The following is a 17,667-nucleotide window of genomic DNA, read 5'->3' as shown; positions in this document are numbered from 1 at the left end:
ATGGCTATAGCTTCTACGTATAGGATATAAGACGAACAGGATCCAATATGTAAAATACTGGACTATCCGAAGCGTGTCAGCGCTGAAGACCGTCAAGTATTTTACATATTGGATCCTTTGAGGCTTATATCTTAAAGAAGTACGTTTAAACCATTGACGTAACCTATTAATAAATAAATCCGGTTTTATTTACTTTATCGCATTTATAACAGTTGCTGTATGATTACAAAATACTCTGTAGTTCCGCATGACCATTTTACGCACGTTTTTCTCAGAATGCACGTTTGCGCTTTTCTCATGTTTCTCGCCCTTTCGTTAGCCCAGGATTCTCGTGGTGCTATTAGTTGCGGAATAAAGAGTCTGCTTCGAAAGTAGTATTTTCACGAGCGATGAAAGAAATTTTGTGACATTTCGGAAACAAATACATGTACTGGATTTATTTTAATTCATGGCAAGGGTAAAGTGCGTTGGAATCGGACAGCTGGGGAAAATTGACTGCTGCAGACATGTGCACTAAATGAGAAAATGGGTTATTTGTTGACCTGCCTGGCAATATACTGTTGTTGTGATTTATTAGTTCAATGACAGTTTTTGCTGGGTTGTACATGAATATGCCCGAAAATCTTCAAATTTAGTGCAAGCAGACTTACAGAACAGACACTTTCAATATATTATCGGATAGTGCTACTGATAAGTCCAAACCATACTATATGATGATATTATTTTCGTTTCTGATAAATTGTTAATAAACGGCGCATGGCGAGGCGGAAGCTAAAAACTAATGAAAACTTGGTTTCAATATGACCTAACGGAAAATATATTTAAAGTAGTCCCAACTGGAGTACTGTGAAATATATTTGATATCATTCACTTTGAATTTATGTATTTTCACAACCACAGGAAAGATAACTCGTGCAAACCCTTAAGTCAGGATTTCCAAAGATTGTTTCCACAAAAAAATGAAATGCTCGCCTTTGCTTTTCAAGCCCAGCTTGTTGTGTTGCATAGAGAGTATTTTAAATGCTGTAGGATTTTTAAGACATTAAAGCATATAGATTGGAAATTATATACAGTTTACCAAAGTGAAAGTGCCATGTATTGTTATGGGGCTAAAATTTCATTTTTAGCTCGACTTTTCAAAGAATAGGTAGAGCTATTGGACTCACTCATACGTCGGCGTCGGCGTCTCGATTTGGTTAAGTTTTTGTATGTTAGCTGGTATCTCAGTAACCACTTGTGGGAATGGATTGAAACTTCACACAACAGTCCATTGTCATAAGCTGATACGCATTGTACAGGTTCAATAACCCTATTTTTTAATTTTACAAAATTATACTCCTTTTCAACTTTAATATTAATTCATTTGACAAGGCTGTTGAATAGTCGAGCGTTGCTGTCCTCTGACAGCTCTTGTTTTATTATTGAGTGGCTGCGTAATATCTCTAAAGAAATCGAGGAAATCGTCCTTTTTAGTAAATAAATAAGTTATATTAAAATACATCAAAGCCATGTGGCAGAAAAAATGCAATTAGCCGCGGACACTTTTGCACCAAAAATACTGAAAAAGTTGTTGTGTCAAAATATAGGACATAACTTTAACACCCTATAAAATGTTATCTTCAAAAACAGAATTCATTTGTCAATCATACACATAAGAGTCCAAAAACATCATTTTCATTTTGTGATCAAAACAAACAAAAATCATATTGGCGGTTGTTGCTACTTATACCGGAAGCATAAAATGAAACAGAATATACCAGTACAAAATTCAAAAACATAGCGACAAAACTGTGTTTAAAACCGGGGCACCTTATTTGCATTTTTTTTTCTTTTCAATTAGGCAGTAAATGCAAGCTTCGTTCAATATAGAGGACTTAGGACTGTATGACTTGTACGCCCTCTCTCGTCGAGAAATCCAGGAATTTACTACAGTACAGCCTCTCAGAACTATCATCATTGGTTTTGTAAAACTGATTTTTATGCAGAGAGGGATCATATTCTTAAAACTAGAAATCTAAACAATATTTTTCAAGGGAACTTGTTGCTCTAGGAAGGTGTCGTTTAGGGAGTAAGACTACGTCGACGCATACAAAAAAAAATTGTATAATGTTATTTTAAATATTTTGCGATTACTTCCATATTGATTATGCAGACACACATAAAACTTTGTTTTGATAATAATGTCTTTTTTTATTATCAGTACTATGTTATAATATTGGGCTGCTTTCGGTGGGTTACAGTACTGCGAGTACAAAGGAATGACGTCATTACAGTGTTTTAATGGATATAAGGCTCTGCTTTGTGCGACTTATTGTTGTTGTGTGGTCAAAATAATTGGCCTAAACAAGATTAGGCCATCTAGTAGATACACTCTTCTGTCTACATTGTGTAGCAACAATAACTGGCCTCTGACTATTTCATCTAGAGAACATGCTGCTCTGTTCACGGTTTGCCAAAAATGGTTGGCCTCAGCGATAGAGTGCAAACTAGCGTGCATGTCGCTTAGTCTTGGGCGACTTATAGTCTCTGTGTGGTCAAAATGATTGGCCTCAGATATTATGCCATCTAGTAGACAAGCCGCGCCGCCTGGTGAGATGTTTTGCAATTGTGTGGCCAAAATGATTGGCCTCAGATATTATGCCATCTAGCGGACAAGCCGCGCCGTCTGGTGAGATGTTTTGCAGTTGTGTGGCCAAAATGATTGGCCTCCGATATTATGCCATCTAGCGGGCAAGCCGCGCCGACTGGTGAGATGTCTTGCAGTTGTGTGGCCAAAATGATTGGCCTCAGATATTATGCCATCTAGCGGACAAGCCGCACCGCCTGGTGAGATGTTTTGCAATTGTGTGGCCAAAATGATTGGGCTCCGATATTATGCCATCTAGCGGACAAGCGCGCCGCCTGGTGAGATATTTTGCAATTGTGTGGCCAAAATGATTGGCCTCCAAAATTATGCCATCTAGTGGACAAGCCGCGCCGCCTGTTGAGATGTTTTGTAATTGTGGGCCAAAATGTTTGGCCTCCGATATTATGCCATCTAGTGGACAAGCCGCACCGCCTGGTAAGATGTTGGCCAAATCAATATGTAAATAACGTCAGATTCTCAGATTTGGGTTCGGGATTCTCCGGTATTTTACGGAAAGCCATGTGCGCATTTACTTATATTTACGTCCGAAGAATGAACAAGGAAATTACCAGTAGTCATCGCGGTTCCTCTACGACGGCCGACGGAAGTATCATTTCTCAGTGAATTATATACTACAGAATCCATGTCTGAATGAAATATTATTAACTTGTAATATCATCATAAATTTTGTATTTTGAAAACTTTGATACTAAAACTGTCTATATGATTGTGTTAATATTTTGACATGCGCCAGATAAATGTGAGTGAAAAATAAGCCAGAAATCAGAAGCTGAATATATAGGGGCGTTCCAATAATTCTGTACATACATGTATGTATTTTTTGCAAAAGTCTTGTGCACCCACTTGGTGTATTTAGATGAGAGTATATAAAATGTTTCTTCCCAAATAAAAGAAAACGTTTGAAAACAATGCATTAGTCTCTAAAAAGACATAAAGATTTTACAAATGAATTATTTATCGAGTATGATACTTAAAATGGATAATTTTCATGAACTACCAATAATTTCAAAAGTGTTTGTGTCCAACAGATCTAAAAGCTTTAAAATAATTGAAACTGAACGAAATAGTGACAAAGAATTTTTTTTTTTTTTTACACATATGCTCAATCCTCTTAAGATTTCTAAAATGGACTGGTCCATCATTCAATTTGGGCAATGCCATTTATCATTTGAAGGGGTGTTGACTGAAAATTTACTCAGTGCAGATTATGATCAGCCTGCACGGACGGGCAGGTTGATTTTGATCTGCACTGGTCGCAAAGGCAAAATCACTTGCCGCCAGCAGACTAAAGGTTAAGCTATTGTCAGATTTGTTTACAATGTGACATAACTCATTGGTCATTTAGAAACAGCTTTTTACATTGAATTAGTGCAGACACATGCACATATTGATTCGATTGTTGTTCATGCACATATTGATTGTTTGTGTCTAATCTGGAGGATAGCATTTACGCAAATATGCTTCTTATCTGTTTAATAAAATCAGCATACAATTATGTATTTTGAATATTTTAGAATTCTGTGTATATGACTATTATATGAATGTTATATACATAACTAAACTTGTCTCATGTTTACGTATAATTTAAAGAAATTGAGACTATTTGAAATGGATTAGAAACAGTCTTTTTGAAAGTAAACTTACGGAGGACTTAATCATTATTTTGTTTACTAGTACAAGTATTCGTGAAACAGTCTTTCAGTTTAGAAATGATGCATTGCGACCGTAATATATTGATTTGGCTGACAACTTCAGCCATTATAGCATCGAGTGTCTCCTTTTTACGTGGTTTTGTATCAAAAACTACAGACATAAATCAACAACTCAGTTATCCTCTTGAAAATATAGAAAAAGTATCTATTGAAACAAGAAAAATATTTAAGTTAACTAACGAAAAGGAGTTCAAGCTGAAAGAAGATGCAGTATATCGCAAACAAGTGTTCATGGCAAATTATCGACCAGTTAAAAACTCTGCTGGTGTAAACTGCACAAAAATAATTTACAATGATAAACGTGAAATATCAAACGCACAGAACATCATGACAAAACCTGTGTCTGTGAAATCAAAACTTACACCAGACTTTTACTCGAACATTACAAAAAACTGCGATTTGTTTCGTGACTCCAGGGGCTATATTGAACATCCGCTTTCTAAAGCAGAGTTTGAATTTCCTGTTGCATTTTCGCTACTAGTTTACAGAGACATTGAACAAGTTGAGCGACTCTTGCGTTCAATATATCGACCTCATAATTTCTACTGCATACACATAGATTCGAAAACGGATATAACTGAGAGGGAGGCCTTCCAAAAAATTGCAGATTGTTTACACAACGTGTTTATTGCGGTCAAATCAGTTGATGTACGATGGGGAGACTTTACAATCCTGGAGGCAGAACTCGTATGCATGAAAACGCTTTGGGTGTATAAGCAATGGAACTATTACATTAACCTTGCTGGACAGGAATTTCCATTGAAAACAAACCGCGAGATAGTGGCTATCCTTAAAAGCCTTGAGGGGGCAAACGTTGTGGACGGATCTATGGAAAAGTCTGAGTTTTGTTTATATTTCAAATATAGTGTTATGGCCCTTTTCGGTGTCTTACAGAAGTTTCCTCTAAAAAAAATGTCTTCTAGCATGCCATGTGATAATGCTATTAATCAATCACTCTTCTTTTCCTGAATTTTGATGCTTACATGTTTTCTCTCCTTGTTTTTTGGTGTTAGGATAGCTTATTTGAGCCGCACCATGAGAAAACCAACCGTTGAGTGCATTTGCGACCACCATTGATTCAGACCCAAATGCACTATGTTGGTTTTCTCATGGTGAGGCTCATTTTGTATTTTATTGCAGTCCTATTTTGGAAACCCACTTACTACAGTATTTTTTTTTTGTGTTGTTGTTGATAAAATGCATTGCTCCTCCCTCCATCATCTCTTCTGCACACGATCTCAAGAGTGTACATTTGACAAAATTTAAACAATAGTCCGTCGTATTAATTATCACATGACACACTGTATCTATATGTCGGCCCTTGAATTCGAAATTAGCGGAAGAAGGATAAAGTTGTCGGACTAATTGATGTCATATTTGCAAACAGTTATTCAATTATTTATTTTTAAGTAACACGTCTTATGAGATGATGACTTTTTCGAGCAAGGATAGTTTCATAGTGTCCAAATATCTTCAAAATAAGATGAAAATATCCGATAGGCTACCGAAAATATTCAGTCAATTATCATTCGACTGATTCCTTAGTTGATAATTCACTTTAAAGCATCCTTTCAAGGTTACTTTCTACCAATTCAGTTCCTTCTTTATTTCATATAAGCAATAAAATATTCAGACCTCATTTTCAGAACTTTAGAGCATTTCAATGATATGAAAACCATATATGGTCATTTAGTATGACATGTTTTCTTATCAAAAATAAAAAAATATTGACATGTTATGTTACATATAATAATCTGTTCTGAGAAACATCACCCTATAAAAATGCTCCCATGAAAATAGCCGTTTAGCAATTACGCGTATGTTGAACTGTCACATCCTCATATGACTCATTATACCAGATTTCATCACAGCATGGAACTACATTTTGGACTACTTCACGTAACACTGAGTAGTCACTTCCTGTTTGGTGTAATCAGTCCTTTTGCGTCAGCTTATTTTCTGTTCTTCAGAGCGAAGAAAGTCTACTCCGAACGCTGGAAAATGGCAAAATGGCCACCGCCACATAAGATACAACTTGTGAAAGGATCTATGTATATTGCAGTTAATAGGCACTTTGTCGATTTCTGCCTACATGACCCAAGGTCACATAAATTCCTAACATGGTTAAGGATAACAGAAAACCCAGATGAGACGTTCTTCGCTTCATTGAATAATAACCCGCATTTAAGAATCATAGGATCTTTCCTTGGTAAGTAAAACACAAATATGCGTAAGTCGAATTTTAAAATGTAATATTCCGAAGTAACGGAAGGTACAAAATTTACAGCTGTAAAAGACCTGTATTTTTGTTCAAAATTACAGTCATGATTATTTCAAAACGCCTGTAAATTTTATAGAACAGGATTGATTTTTATAAGTGTACATTTCACTTTACAGCTGTAAAATGACTTTAAAACAGTTCAAGTTGTGCAAATTAAGAAAACTTACAGCTGTAAAAATAAAACAGTTACATCTTTAAATATGACAAAAGGCTACAGCTGCAGAACCGTTGCAGATGCTGAAAAGTGGGCATTATTTTAGGGGTCGAAAACAGAGGTAGGAAAAGTATAGGATGAATGAAAGGATCACTTCAAAGAAGGCAGAACTTCATTTTAGATATTAGGTTATAGCAAAATGAAACGTTCAATGGAACATATAACGAAGTTGATTTCTATATTCATACTAAATTTAATGTTTAACTGCTAAATATATAAATTTTTATATCATCATTAGGTCATATACCTTCTTGATCAATATAATGCGCAATCTGACTTAAAAAAATCATTCTCCCGCATTGAGTGTACGCACACATGCACTGAATGTACATCATTAAACCTATATTAAAGCTAGTACATGTATATGATACACTCAATAAATGAGTACATCCAATAGAGGAGATTTAATTTAGAAGTCGTTGGTTGTCCATGAAAACATTCCCATATCCGTGCATTTGTCGCCCCTTTTAGTTACCTGATACACGGCGGCTATTCATGCAATTCGAGCACCACTATTATCTGCAGATCTACGGATCACAATATTGTTCGCTGTACATAAATGTTTTGTTCTTGCTGTCCTTTCCATTGCAAAGGAAAATAGAGCAAATAAATCACCGTTTCATAATCTAACTTAAATCGTGTTTCCCTACACAAAGTGAAAGAAACATGTCTGGGAGTTTCAAAATGTACCAATAGTCAGAGAGAACGTTCCTTAAGTTGACGTCGCAGTTGTTCCGTCTGGTGAACAGAATGGCCGGGAAGCTGATTTTAATGTTAGATGCTACACATTATATGCAATTCATAATATTATACAGTTTACAAATGGAAAGGAAATATAATGTAAATATAAGAAATGAAACTTTCTTTTCGGTGTTCATGCGAAATGAACGACAGAATAGGATCGGCAAATTAAACATGAGTCGCTAGGATTTGCCGATCCTATTCTGTCGTTCATTTCGCATGAACACCGAAATAAATCATTTCATTTCTTTAATAAATATATTGTCCCTAATGTCATTACATTTCCATGAAATGCGCGGTAAAGTCTACGTTGTTTTTTTTTCACGTTGACGTCATTTCCTTTTGAATTATCTGTTTTGGGGCCGTAATACTTTTACGCTTTGCCACGGAACGCGCATATATAAAAAGGTGTTATACACATGTAACAGCACGTGAGCGCGAGAACCTCTCTGTTAACACACGTTTTCTTTCCTGTTAAAACACCCCAAAAAAGTGACAATAACAGCAGTTTTATGCTTATTTAAACTTATTTAAATCTAAATACATTTAAAATTCTAAAAACATATATGATTTCAGATGCATATATACTATTATATACTATAGCTGCTATTGACCACAAGAAAAATCTTCTAAATGGCAATTGTCTATTCACGGGTGGTAAACGCGCAATCCAATTCCCACTGGGAATACGCTAAAAATGGGTTGCGCGACTTCCGGTGCTGGTGTTGCGCATCAATATATACAAAATCGAGGTAGGTGGGTTTTTGTTTTTGTAAATAATTACACATTTACGAGTGCTTTCGAAAAAAAGCAAAATGCTATTCGACACAAAAATGAATACGGATCATATGTGTGAAATACCAACTTATTAATTTAAGAATCAGCTCTGTTATCACGAAAACTCTGATGGCTCGAGCTGTCAAAAAAAGCATGGAATCATGAAAAATGCAAATTTTCTAACTCTTGTGCCTTCTTTCTGGAAATGTGACGCTTCGAATGGTCAAACACGTGTAAAACAGTCATGAATATTACATACACTTGAATGAAATGTTGCCTTTGGGGGAAAGATTGGCAAAAAATAATCGGGAATGGGGTTGCGTCCCGGGAATGGAGTTGCGCGTATACATTATACACATTATGATGTATATGAGCAACTCCATTCCCGGTGCGCAACCCCATTCCCGATGATTATTTTGTCAATTATGTCCCCGTAAGCAGGATTTGAAACAAATAAGTTTGATATTCGTTACTTTATAACAGTTGAGTTATCATAAAAAGCATCAGATGTCCTCAGATTAGGCATATGAGGTCAGAAACTGCCATTTTTGTTGATTTCATACTTTTTTCACGTTTCGTGTCGCCAGAGTTTTTGTGATAATAGAGCCGAATCATAAATTACAAACCAGATATTTTACACATATGATGTATTATCATATCTGTGTCGAATAGCATTTTGCTTTTTTCGAGAAAATTTATACTTGCCTCATACTAAGCAAAATCATAACTTCACATACCTCAATTTCGTCTTTTTTTACGCGCAACACCAGCACGGGACGTTGCGCAACCCATTTTAAGCGTATTCCCGGCGGGAATTGGATTGCGCGTTTACCACCCGTGCTATTACTAGTAAAATTTAGAAGGATAAACAACTGTGTCCGAGTGTAACAACTATGAATACCAAAGCATTATTTCCTAATTTGCAACCCTAAAACAAAAATAAAATTATCTATCCCATAATCAAAGAGAATCAACGGGAACAAAAAGAACAGATTCATAAATTAACATTTAGGCTTTGTCATCCGCATTGCCATAGTTGAAGACTCAACTTCAGTCATATAAACAATCAATTCATTAATTCCTACGTGGAAACCATACGGTTATGAATATACTTTCCGGGTCATTATGCTGCGAGGCACCTACTCAACCCTACTTCACTTCGTGATGGGAGGGGGTAGTTTAAAGAAACCAAGTTTCAACACCAGTCACCTTCTTCTTAAGCCCTGACACCCATTTCCCAAAATTTATTGCCGAAAAATATACATCAATCAAAAGTATTTAACGCACGAAATGATTAAACATCATACACTTCAGTACCTTTGAAATACCTCGATTTTTTTTAAACCTATGATACATACAGTATGTGTAATAAATGCTCATAACCAGCAAATATTTAATTACTAATGTAAATTATTTAAAGAACAGAAAATTACTCTATTCCGCGACAAAAGACCATATCATCCACTGAATATTAACCTTCTACTATTTGGTCGCGAAAACCTACGATACGATGACAACTTCGTTATTTTTGAAGCTGTAAAAAGTGTATGAAACTGACAAAACGTTTTAATACAGAGCGATTGTTCTTATCTGAATACAACACAATTTAATTGTTTCGAGAACTTATAACAACAAACCCTGTAGCTAGGTGGAATCTAGTAACTTGGGCACGAGGCCGTGGATAGTGACCGTAGGCGAATTTTTGCTTCATTATATCAGTAATGTTACTTAATAAATTTTACTTTTTTACAGTTTACATTCTCAGATATGTTCCTTTCAAACTAAGGTTAAATGACAAATAACATTTAGATTATTAACTGCATATATACATATAAATAATTGTGTCGCCAGTCTTGTATTTTTCTGTAATTTTCATTAATGGGAAGGGCTTGATGTAATGTTGTTAGAACTTGTTGCCCAACCCATTTGCTTTTGTATTGTTGTAATTCTATGTATCTACTTGCATGTATACATAAGCAATAAAACATGGTCAAATCAATCACTAATGTCGTCTGCATATTTCCTTTATTATCGTTTCGTGAATTTAGATTTTATATTTCAGCCTAAACATCTGTTACAAGACTTTTGTCTCTGTATCATTATTTACTTGATTTCCAAGAATGTAGAGATATTGTAAGTTTTTAAAATCAATGTTCGTGGCAAGGACGATTGCGATATTAAAATGCAACATGAAAACATGCAACAGATGGCAAATAATAGCTTTTAGTAATTTCCTTAATCTAGAGATCAGTATAATGCATACAACATTTTACCGTATAAGGCCACACCAAATTGATAAGTTGTTCATCGGATTTTTTTCTGAAAAATTTGAGGGGGCGAGCGAAAAAATAATTTAAATATTTTTTTTGGTTTTTGAGAAAATCAGGAGCGAGCGAAGAGCGAAGAAATATATTTGTCTTCATTTGGCTCTCGACTGACTAATAAAAACCTTAAAATAGAATGTATAGCCCTTTTAAATTAAAAAGTAAGTCCCCGTGATTGAGAAAATCTGACCTGCAGACGCACAACAAAGCGAACACGTGAAAAAAGGTAATAACATTGTCATACAGTACACTGTAATCAAATAATGCATGCTTTTGAAAATGCTGTTAGAAAATATGTAATAAACAACAATGCATAACCTTACACCATACTTTTCACATACATATGTGACTTGAATATTTACTGCTATGAAAATGTAGCATTCTTAGCTGACTTTACAAAGTTTTTGATACATCAAATATCTATGCGAGTGTTACTAGATCTATTAAAGCTTCTGATTTGAAACTTAGAACAGTTATTTACTGTCAAAGTCTACACCAGGAGAAACAATACTCTTAAGTCTGAATCTAGACAGAGTTATGCCCCTTTTTAAAATAGAATATTTTTAATTAAGTTTTATATAGATCTAATGACCAATAGCTCTGTACTTTAATAGCTTCTGACTATTATGCCCCTTTTACTGGCAATGCTCTGATTCAGAAAACTCGAGCATGATGTCTTATGTACAGCTCTTTTTCTAACTTTAAACTTTCATGACATATTAAATTTGTTGAAAACAACTCGTATTAAATGTAAATTCCTTACCCCACCAACTTTCGTATGCAAATGCTGATCATTTGGACAGGAAAAAAACTGAAAAACAGATAAGTGACATGCATCAATAAGTATTTACCCTTACCAAAATAATGTAGATTGATGTTATCAAATAAATTAATATGTTTTTCTTCATCCAGTTTTCAATGAAATAAACCGATTTTTGTAGCATGTAATTTGGTAAACATTTGAAGAAAATGACGTAACTGCATACAGGGGAAATAACTTAAATGCAACTAAATATAAGTGTTATGATTTATTATAGACGATGTGTGCGTAGTATGTATTTATTTTGATTAAAATCCATTTGAGAACAATCTGGGACTGGAATTATAAGCATTTATACACTTTTACGTCCGTAAAAAGTAGCGCACCAAAAAATTTTGGATCGACTTTTTTCAATGAGGCGAGCGCAAGCCAAAAACCAAAAAAAATATTTTTTTTTTGTTTCTGAAAATATACGAGCGGCAAATCCGATGAACAACTTTTTAATTTGGTGAGGCCTAACTGCAATATTTAAAAGAGAATTTACCGCAAATGTACTTGAAAAATGAAATAAGAATCTGTTAAAATAGCTTCATCATTTTGTCTGTTTTGAAATTGTGCATAAGTTAAAATTTGTCTTCAGCAGTCTGATCAGTTTCTAGTATTTAGAGTATTTACTGCAAGATGATTTGCATATATTCTGATGTAACACGTATGCACACATGTGTACTTTTTAAAGAATTGAATGCTATTTTCTGTGCGTATATCACTGGGACTTCTTGCAAATTCATGAATCGCGCTGGCGATTCTTGGATGATCAGCAAGAAGCCTTCCAGTGTGGTTCATACCCATATAAACGCACAAAAGCATTTAATTCTGCGACAGCTTGCTACAGAAATAACTGATTGGCTTTCCAGGAGTACCAGAAAATCAAAATAAATGTCAAGATATCGATGTGTTTGTCATCTTATAACAGAACAGTAAAAAAGACCCGCCCACGTTCAACTATAATTCGCCTTCGAGAAAAATACAGTTCTCGTTTTTATTTAAAATATTTTAACAGTAACAATTTATACAGTCGCGTCGATTCACCTGTGATCTTTGACGTCAGAAAAAAATAGTTAAAGCTATAAGTCAAATGTTCTTTTTGGAAGTTTTAGCGTCCAATTGTGAAAGAATTTTTGGAATGAGGCCATTATGTTCATGGTTTTGGTAAAGGACGTCAGATTACAGGTGCAATTTGGCGGAAATGGCCGTCATTGAAAATTAACATTTTTGTCTTTCCATATAAAATGTAAATAGTGAATGCAAATTTTGTATACAACAAATATGTTTGGAAAAGGAACTTATGTTGCTTACTTTGTGAATAACAAATATCGTCCTGAATAAATAGACAGCTTAGTCCAAGTCCTTCCAAAATGCCAGCCCCACCCCTCTCCTCGACCCCGCTTTGTTACCTTCATTATATAGACCGGACCTCTCTTTACTTGCGAGTCGTTTGTGAAAATTTTGTTCAAAACTGAAGAAGCATAGTTTTGGTCAGAAAAGTCACTAGAAGCCACCCTTTATATTTGTTTGCTCTAAAATTTCCACGGGGGGGGGGGGGACTCTACAATCCATCGTAGAGGCAAAAAAGCTTGTTCCATTTCTTGTTATTGCTTCTGCCTTATTCGGCATTTTTAGCATCAGCTTCTTTTTTGAAGACTTTCTTTTACCACAGACACCTAATAGTACTGATTCAAAGTATTCAATGAAATTATTTCAGTTCAGTTTCATTGTTGAGTCCAGAATTCAGAAGTGATGATTTTAAAGATTGAAACTTCTTTTGGAATAGATATAACTCACTAATAGTGTCACTTTCCATGTCTTGTCCGATAACATCAGATGCCACTTCAAACTTTATTTTCTTTGGTTATATAAGTATTTAAACATTGAAGTTTATTTTATAGTAGCTTCCGTTTAACTTTATCTCTTTATTATTTTTTCTTTATTTGCTGCGTAGTTAGCCTACTTGCATGAAATATAATATTTTCTTCATACAATGTCAAGTTGCTTCATTATCAAATTTGGTAAATAAAAAACAACTTTTCCCTGTGTGATCTAACAATTTGCCCCGCTCATGGGACAAATTGATACAGCTGACTGCATTAACTTATCACATCAATAACTTGTGAATGAACGAACTAATAGATTCCGTTTGAGGATGAACATGGAGCGTCATACCATCGCGTTAAGCGCTGTACAATTAAATATGAACTGATGTATCATTTTGCCCCGGTCTCCCTATGCTAGTTCTTTGAAAGTACTAGTACACGTACAATGGTATTTTGCATTTTGTAGTGTTAGATATAGACTTCTATGTCATTATACGGATATTATAACTGATGATGGATTTATGATATGAAGTTTTAGTCGTTTTAAAGTAAGCTTACTTGAAGTGTATAGGGTTATTATAACAGTGCCTTGATGTGCAATGTTGTATTTGGCTCGAGTGGATTTTGCTAGCATTGCGCCGATTGGCAAAGCCCACAGGAGGCGAATTGATCAATGAAGATAAGTAATAGATCTATGGGGAAAAAGTTTGTAAGAACCATTTTATTACCTGTAATCGATTACAGACTCCCTATCTAGATAATGTTTTGCAAATAAGATTAAGCACTGATTTGAAACGGTAAACTGTTCACACATGGAACGCCGAGACGCCAACATTTCATTATTTTAACGTCAAATGTGGCGTCACGTCAAGACTAAAGCATGTAGTGAAAACAATTGGCTCAATTTGAGCCGCGCCATGAGAAAACCAACATAGTGGGTTTGCGACTAGCATGGATCAAGACCAGCCTGTGCATCCGCGCAGTCTGGTCAGGATCCATGCTGTTCGCTTTTAAAGCCTATTGGAATTGGAGAAACTGTTAGCGAACAGCATGGATCCTGACCAGACTGCGCGGATGCGCAGGCTGGTCTGGATCCATGCTGGTCGCAAAACCACTATGTTGGTTTTCTCATGGCACGGCTCATTTATTCAAGACAGAGCGTTCGTAGGTATATGATATAACCATGTATTATTCTTTTAAGGTGAAGCTGAGGAATATCCTTTGAAGCCGTTTTTTCTTCGTCACGTCATCTGGAAGTTTCCCGGAGGAATAAGCTGCTCTGGAAAGTTCGTTAGAGAGGTGTGCATACTTGGAGTTGAAGATCTTGGCAGGGCTTACAATAGTATTGAGTTATTTGCTAACAAATTTCATCTTGATTTTGAACATATAGCTCTTGATTGTTTAGAAGAACTGTTATATGAAAGAACATGGAAAGAGTATATTGAAGACATTCCTATTGATATGTCTTATTATAAACATTTACACTACGCAAAAATGCAGTTAAAACCATGACAGATAAGCACTCGCGGTTCGCAAAGAACATTTATTATATGCGCTTGATATTCGTAAACTGGTCGTTTCTTGTGCTTTACCTGTTCTGTGTTGGGACAACGATAAAAATAAAATCAATAAGGCCTCACCAAATTAAAAAGTTGTTCATCGGATTTGCCGCTCGTATATTTTCAAAAACACAAAAAAATGGCTTGCGCTCGCCTCACTGAAAAAAGTCGATCCAAAATTTTTTGGTGCGCTACTTTTTACGGACGTAAAAGTGTATAAATGCTTATAATTCCAGTCCCAGATTGTTCTCAAATGGATTTTAATCAAAATAAATACATACTACGCACACATCGTCTATAATAAATCATAACACTTATATTTAGTTGCATTAAAGTTATTTCCCCTGTATGCAGTTACGTCATTTTCTTCAAATGTTTACCAAATTACATGCTACAAAAATCGGTTTATTTCATTGAAAACTGGATGAAGAAAAACATACTAATTTATTTGATAACATCAATCTACATTATTTTGGTAAGGGTAAATACTTATTGATGCATGTCACTTATCTGTTTTTCTGTTTTTTCCTGTCCAAATGATCAGCATTTGCATACGAAAGTTGGTGGGGTAAGGAATTTACATTTAATACGAGTTGTTTTCAACAAATTTAATATGTCATGAAAGTTTAAAGTTAGAAAAAGAGCTGTACATAAGACATCATGCTCGAGTGTTCTGAATCAGAGCATTGCCAGTAAAAGGGGCATAATAGTCAGAAGCTATTAAAGTACAGAGCTATTGGTCATTAGATCTATATAAAACTTAATTAAAAATATTCTATGTTAAAAAGGGACATAACGCTGTCTAGATTCAGACTTAAGAGTATTGTTTCTCCTGGTGTAGACTTTGACAGTAAATAACTGTTCTAAGTTTCAAATCAGAAGCTTTAATAGATCTAGTAACACTCGCATAGATATTTGATGTATCAAAAACTTTGTAAATTCAGCTAAGAATGCTACATTTTCATAGCAGTAAATATTCAAGTCACATATGTATGTGAAAAGTATGGTGTAAGGTTATGCATTGTTGTTTATTACATATTTTCTAACAGCATTTTCAAAAGCATGCATTATTTGATTGCAGTGTACTGTATGACAATGTTATTACCTTTTTTTTACGAGTTCGCTTTGTTGTGCGTCTGCAGGTCAGATTTTCTCAATCACGGGGACTTACTTTTTAATTTAAAAGGGCTATACATTCTATTTTAAGGTTTTTATTAGTCAGTCGAGAGCCAAATGAGGACAAATATATTTCTCCGCTCTTCGCTCGCTCCTGATTTTCTCAAAAACCAAAAAAAATATTTAAATTATTTTTTCGCTCGCCGCCTCAAATTTTTCAGAAAAAAATCCGATGAACAACTTATCAATTTGGTGTGGCCTAATGCGTTTGCATGATGTCGATATGAATATATTATTGACCGTGTAGGAGGGGGAGGGGTTTGTGTGTAGGGGGTAGGGGGAGTGGGGCGAGGCTCCGCAGACGAGTTGTTAATGTCGCTAACTAAACATCACCTGCTTTCACTGCTGTGGGTTCGAAACCTCTCATGGGGTATATAGCGTTCTTTCCTGTTAGGGTGCCATCCAGCTGGCTTAACGGAAGATCGTCGGTTTGACACGCGTGCCCGTCAGTACCAGGAACAATACACGAAGGAATACCTGATGTCTTCCTGTAACATGAAACGCCGTTACTGGTATAACCTGCAACAGGAATTGGTAGATGAATGTAATATTAACCAGACTAAGTACTCGAAGTCGTTCGGGAAAATTGGAGTTGGCTTTAATAAAAAGAATTCAATTCCTAATGAGGTGATACTAGATGATGGACCTTCGTTAACATATATTACTGATATATTAGAAAAGTGGAAAACTGATTTTAGTAGTTTAATTAATTGTTTAATAAATCTTCTGCACATTCACTTTATGATACTGATTTTACTAATATCGATGATAGTACCTTGTCTTTTAATGACAGTATATCTGTTCTCGAGGTATAGAAAGCTGTGATAATTCTAAACGTGGTAAAGCTTTTGGAATAGATGGAATACCATTTGAAGTATTGAAAAATGATACAACAGTTATGTTTTTACATGTTTTATTTAATGTTTGTTTTAGTAATGGAACTGTTCGATCAGTTTGGGGTAAATGTATCATCAACCCTATTCCTAAGTCAAACTCACAAGATTTAAGAACCGTATCGAGGTATTTCATTGGCCTCTTCAATATATAAACTGTATGGTTTTATTCTGAATGATAGAATTAGTCATTGGGCAGAACCTGACTAATTCAGGGGCCATAACTCTAGAATTAGGAGGCGGAGCCAGACGAAAAATAGAAGATGCGCAAGTTCATATCACGATAAAGACTCGTGCATGGTTTCATCAATCTGTATCAAATACTTTTTGAGCTAGGCGTGTCACAATGTGGAAATGTGCATTTTACTAAAACAGAGGGCAAAGCTCTGGAAAAAAGGGGCGGAACCACATGAAATATAGGAGGTGCGCAAGTTCATATCACGATAAAGACTCGTGCAAGGTTTCATCAATCTGTATCAAATACTTTTTGAGCTAGGCGTGTCACAATGTGAAAATGTGCATTTTACTGTAACAGAGGGCAAAGCTCTGGAAAAAGGGGGCGGAACCACATGAAATATAGGAGGTGCGCAAGTTCATATCATGATAAAGACTCCTGCAAGGTTTCGCTAATTTATATCTAATACTTTTTGAGCTAGGCACGTCACAAACTTCGGACGGACGTACGGACAAGACCAAATCTATATGCCCCCAC

General features: G+C 35.3%; 1 protein-coding gene across 1 annotated transcript; it reads left to right on the top strand.

Annotated features, from left to right (window-relative positions):
- Positions 1-4,048: 4,048 nt before the first annotated feature.
- LOC123524577 (beta-1,3-galactosyl-O-glycosyl-glycoprotein beta-1,6-N-acetylglucosaminyltransferase-like) lies at positions 4,049-16,308 on the top strand. Its single transcript, XM_045302872.2, has 3 exons — positions 4,049-5,195; positions 6,330-6,568; positions 14,529-16,308. The coding sequence occupies exons 1-3, from the start codon at positions 4,357-4,359 to the stop codon at positions 14,837-14,839; spliced, it is 1,389 nt and encodes a 462-aa protein (XP_045158807.2). The 5' UTR covers positions 4,049-4,356; the 3' UTR covers positions 14,840-16,308.
- Positions 16,309-17,667: the final 1,359 nt, after the last annotated feature.

This window comes from Mercenaria mercenaria, chromosome 3 (genome assembly GCF_021730395.1).
Source record: "Mercenaria mercenaria strain notata chromosome 3, MADL_Memer_1, whole genome shotgun sequence".
Lineage (NCBI taxonomy): Eukaryota > Metazoa > Mollusca > Bivalvia > Venerida > Veneridae > Mercenaria > Mercenaria mercenaria.
This window is presented reverse-complemented; position numbering and strand designations above follow the sequence as displayed.

Bases quoted from the DNA above. Each gene is read 5' to 3' on its own strand.
- LOC123524577 (XM_045302872.2), top strand. From the start codon at position 4,357: ATGATGCATTGCGACCGTAATATATTGATTTGGCTGACAACTTCAGCC. The intron at 5,196-6,329 runs GTCTGAGTTTTG...TCTGTTCTTCAG, and splicing joins GTGGACGGATCTATGGAAAA to AGCGAAGAAAGTCTACTCCG. The intron at 6,569-14,528 runs GTAAGTAAAACA...TATTCTTTTAAG, and splicing joins AATCATAGGATCTTTCCTTG to GTGAAGCTGAGGAATATCCT.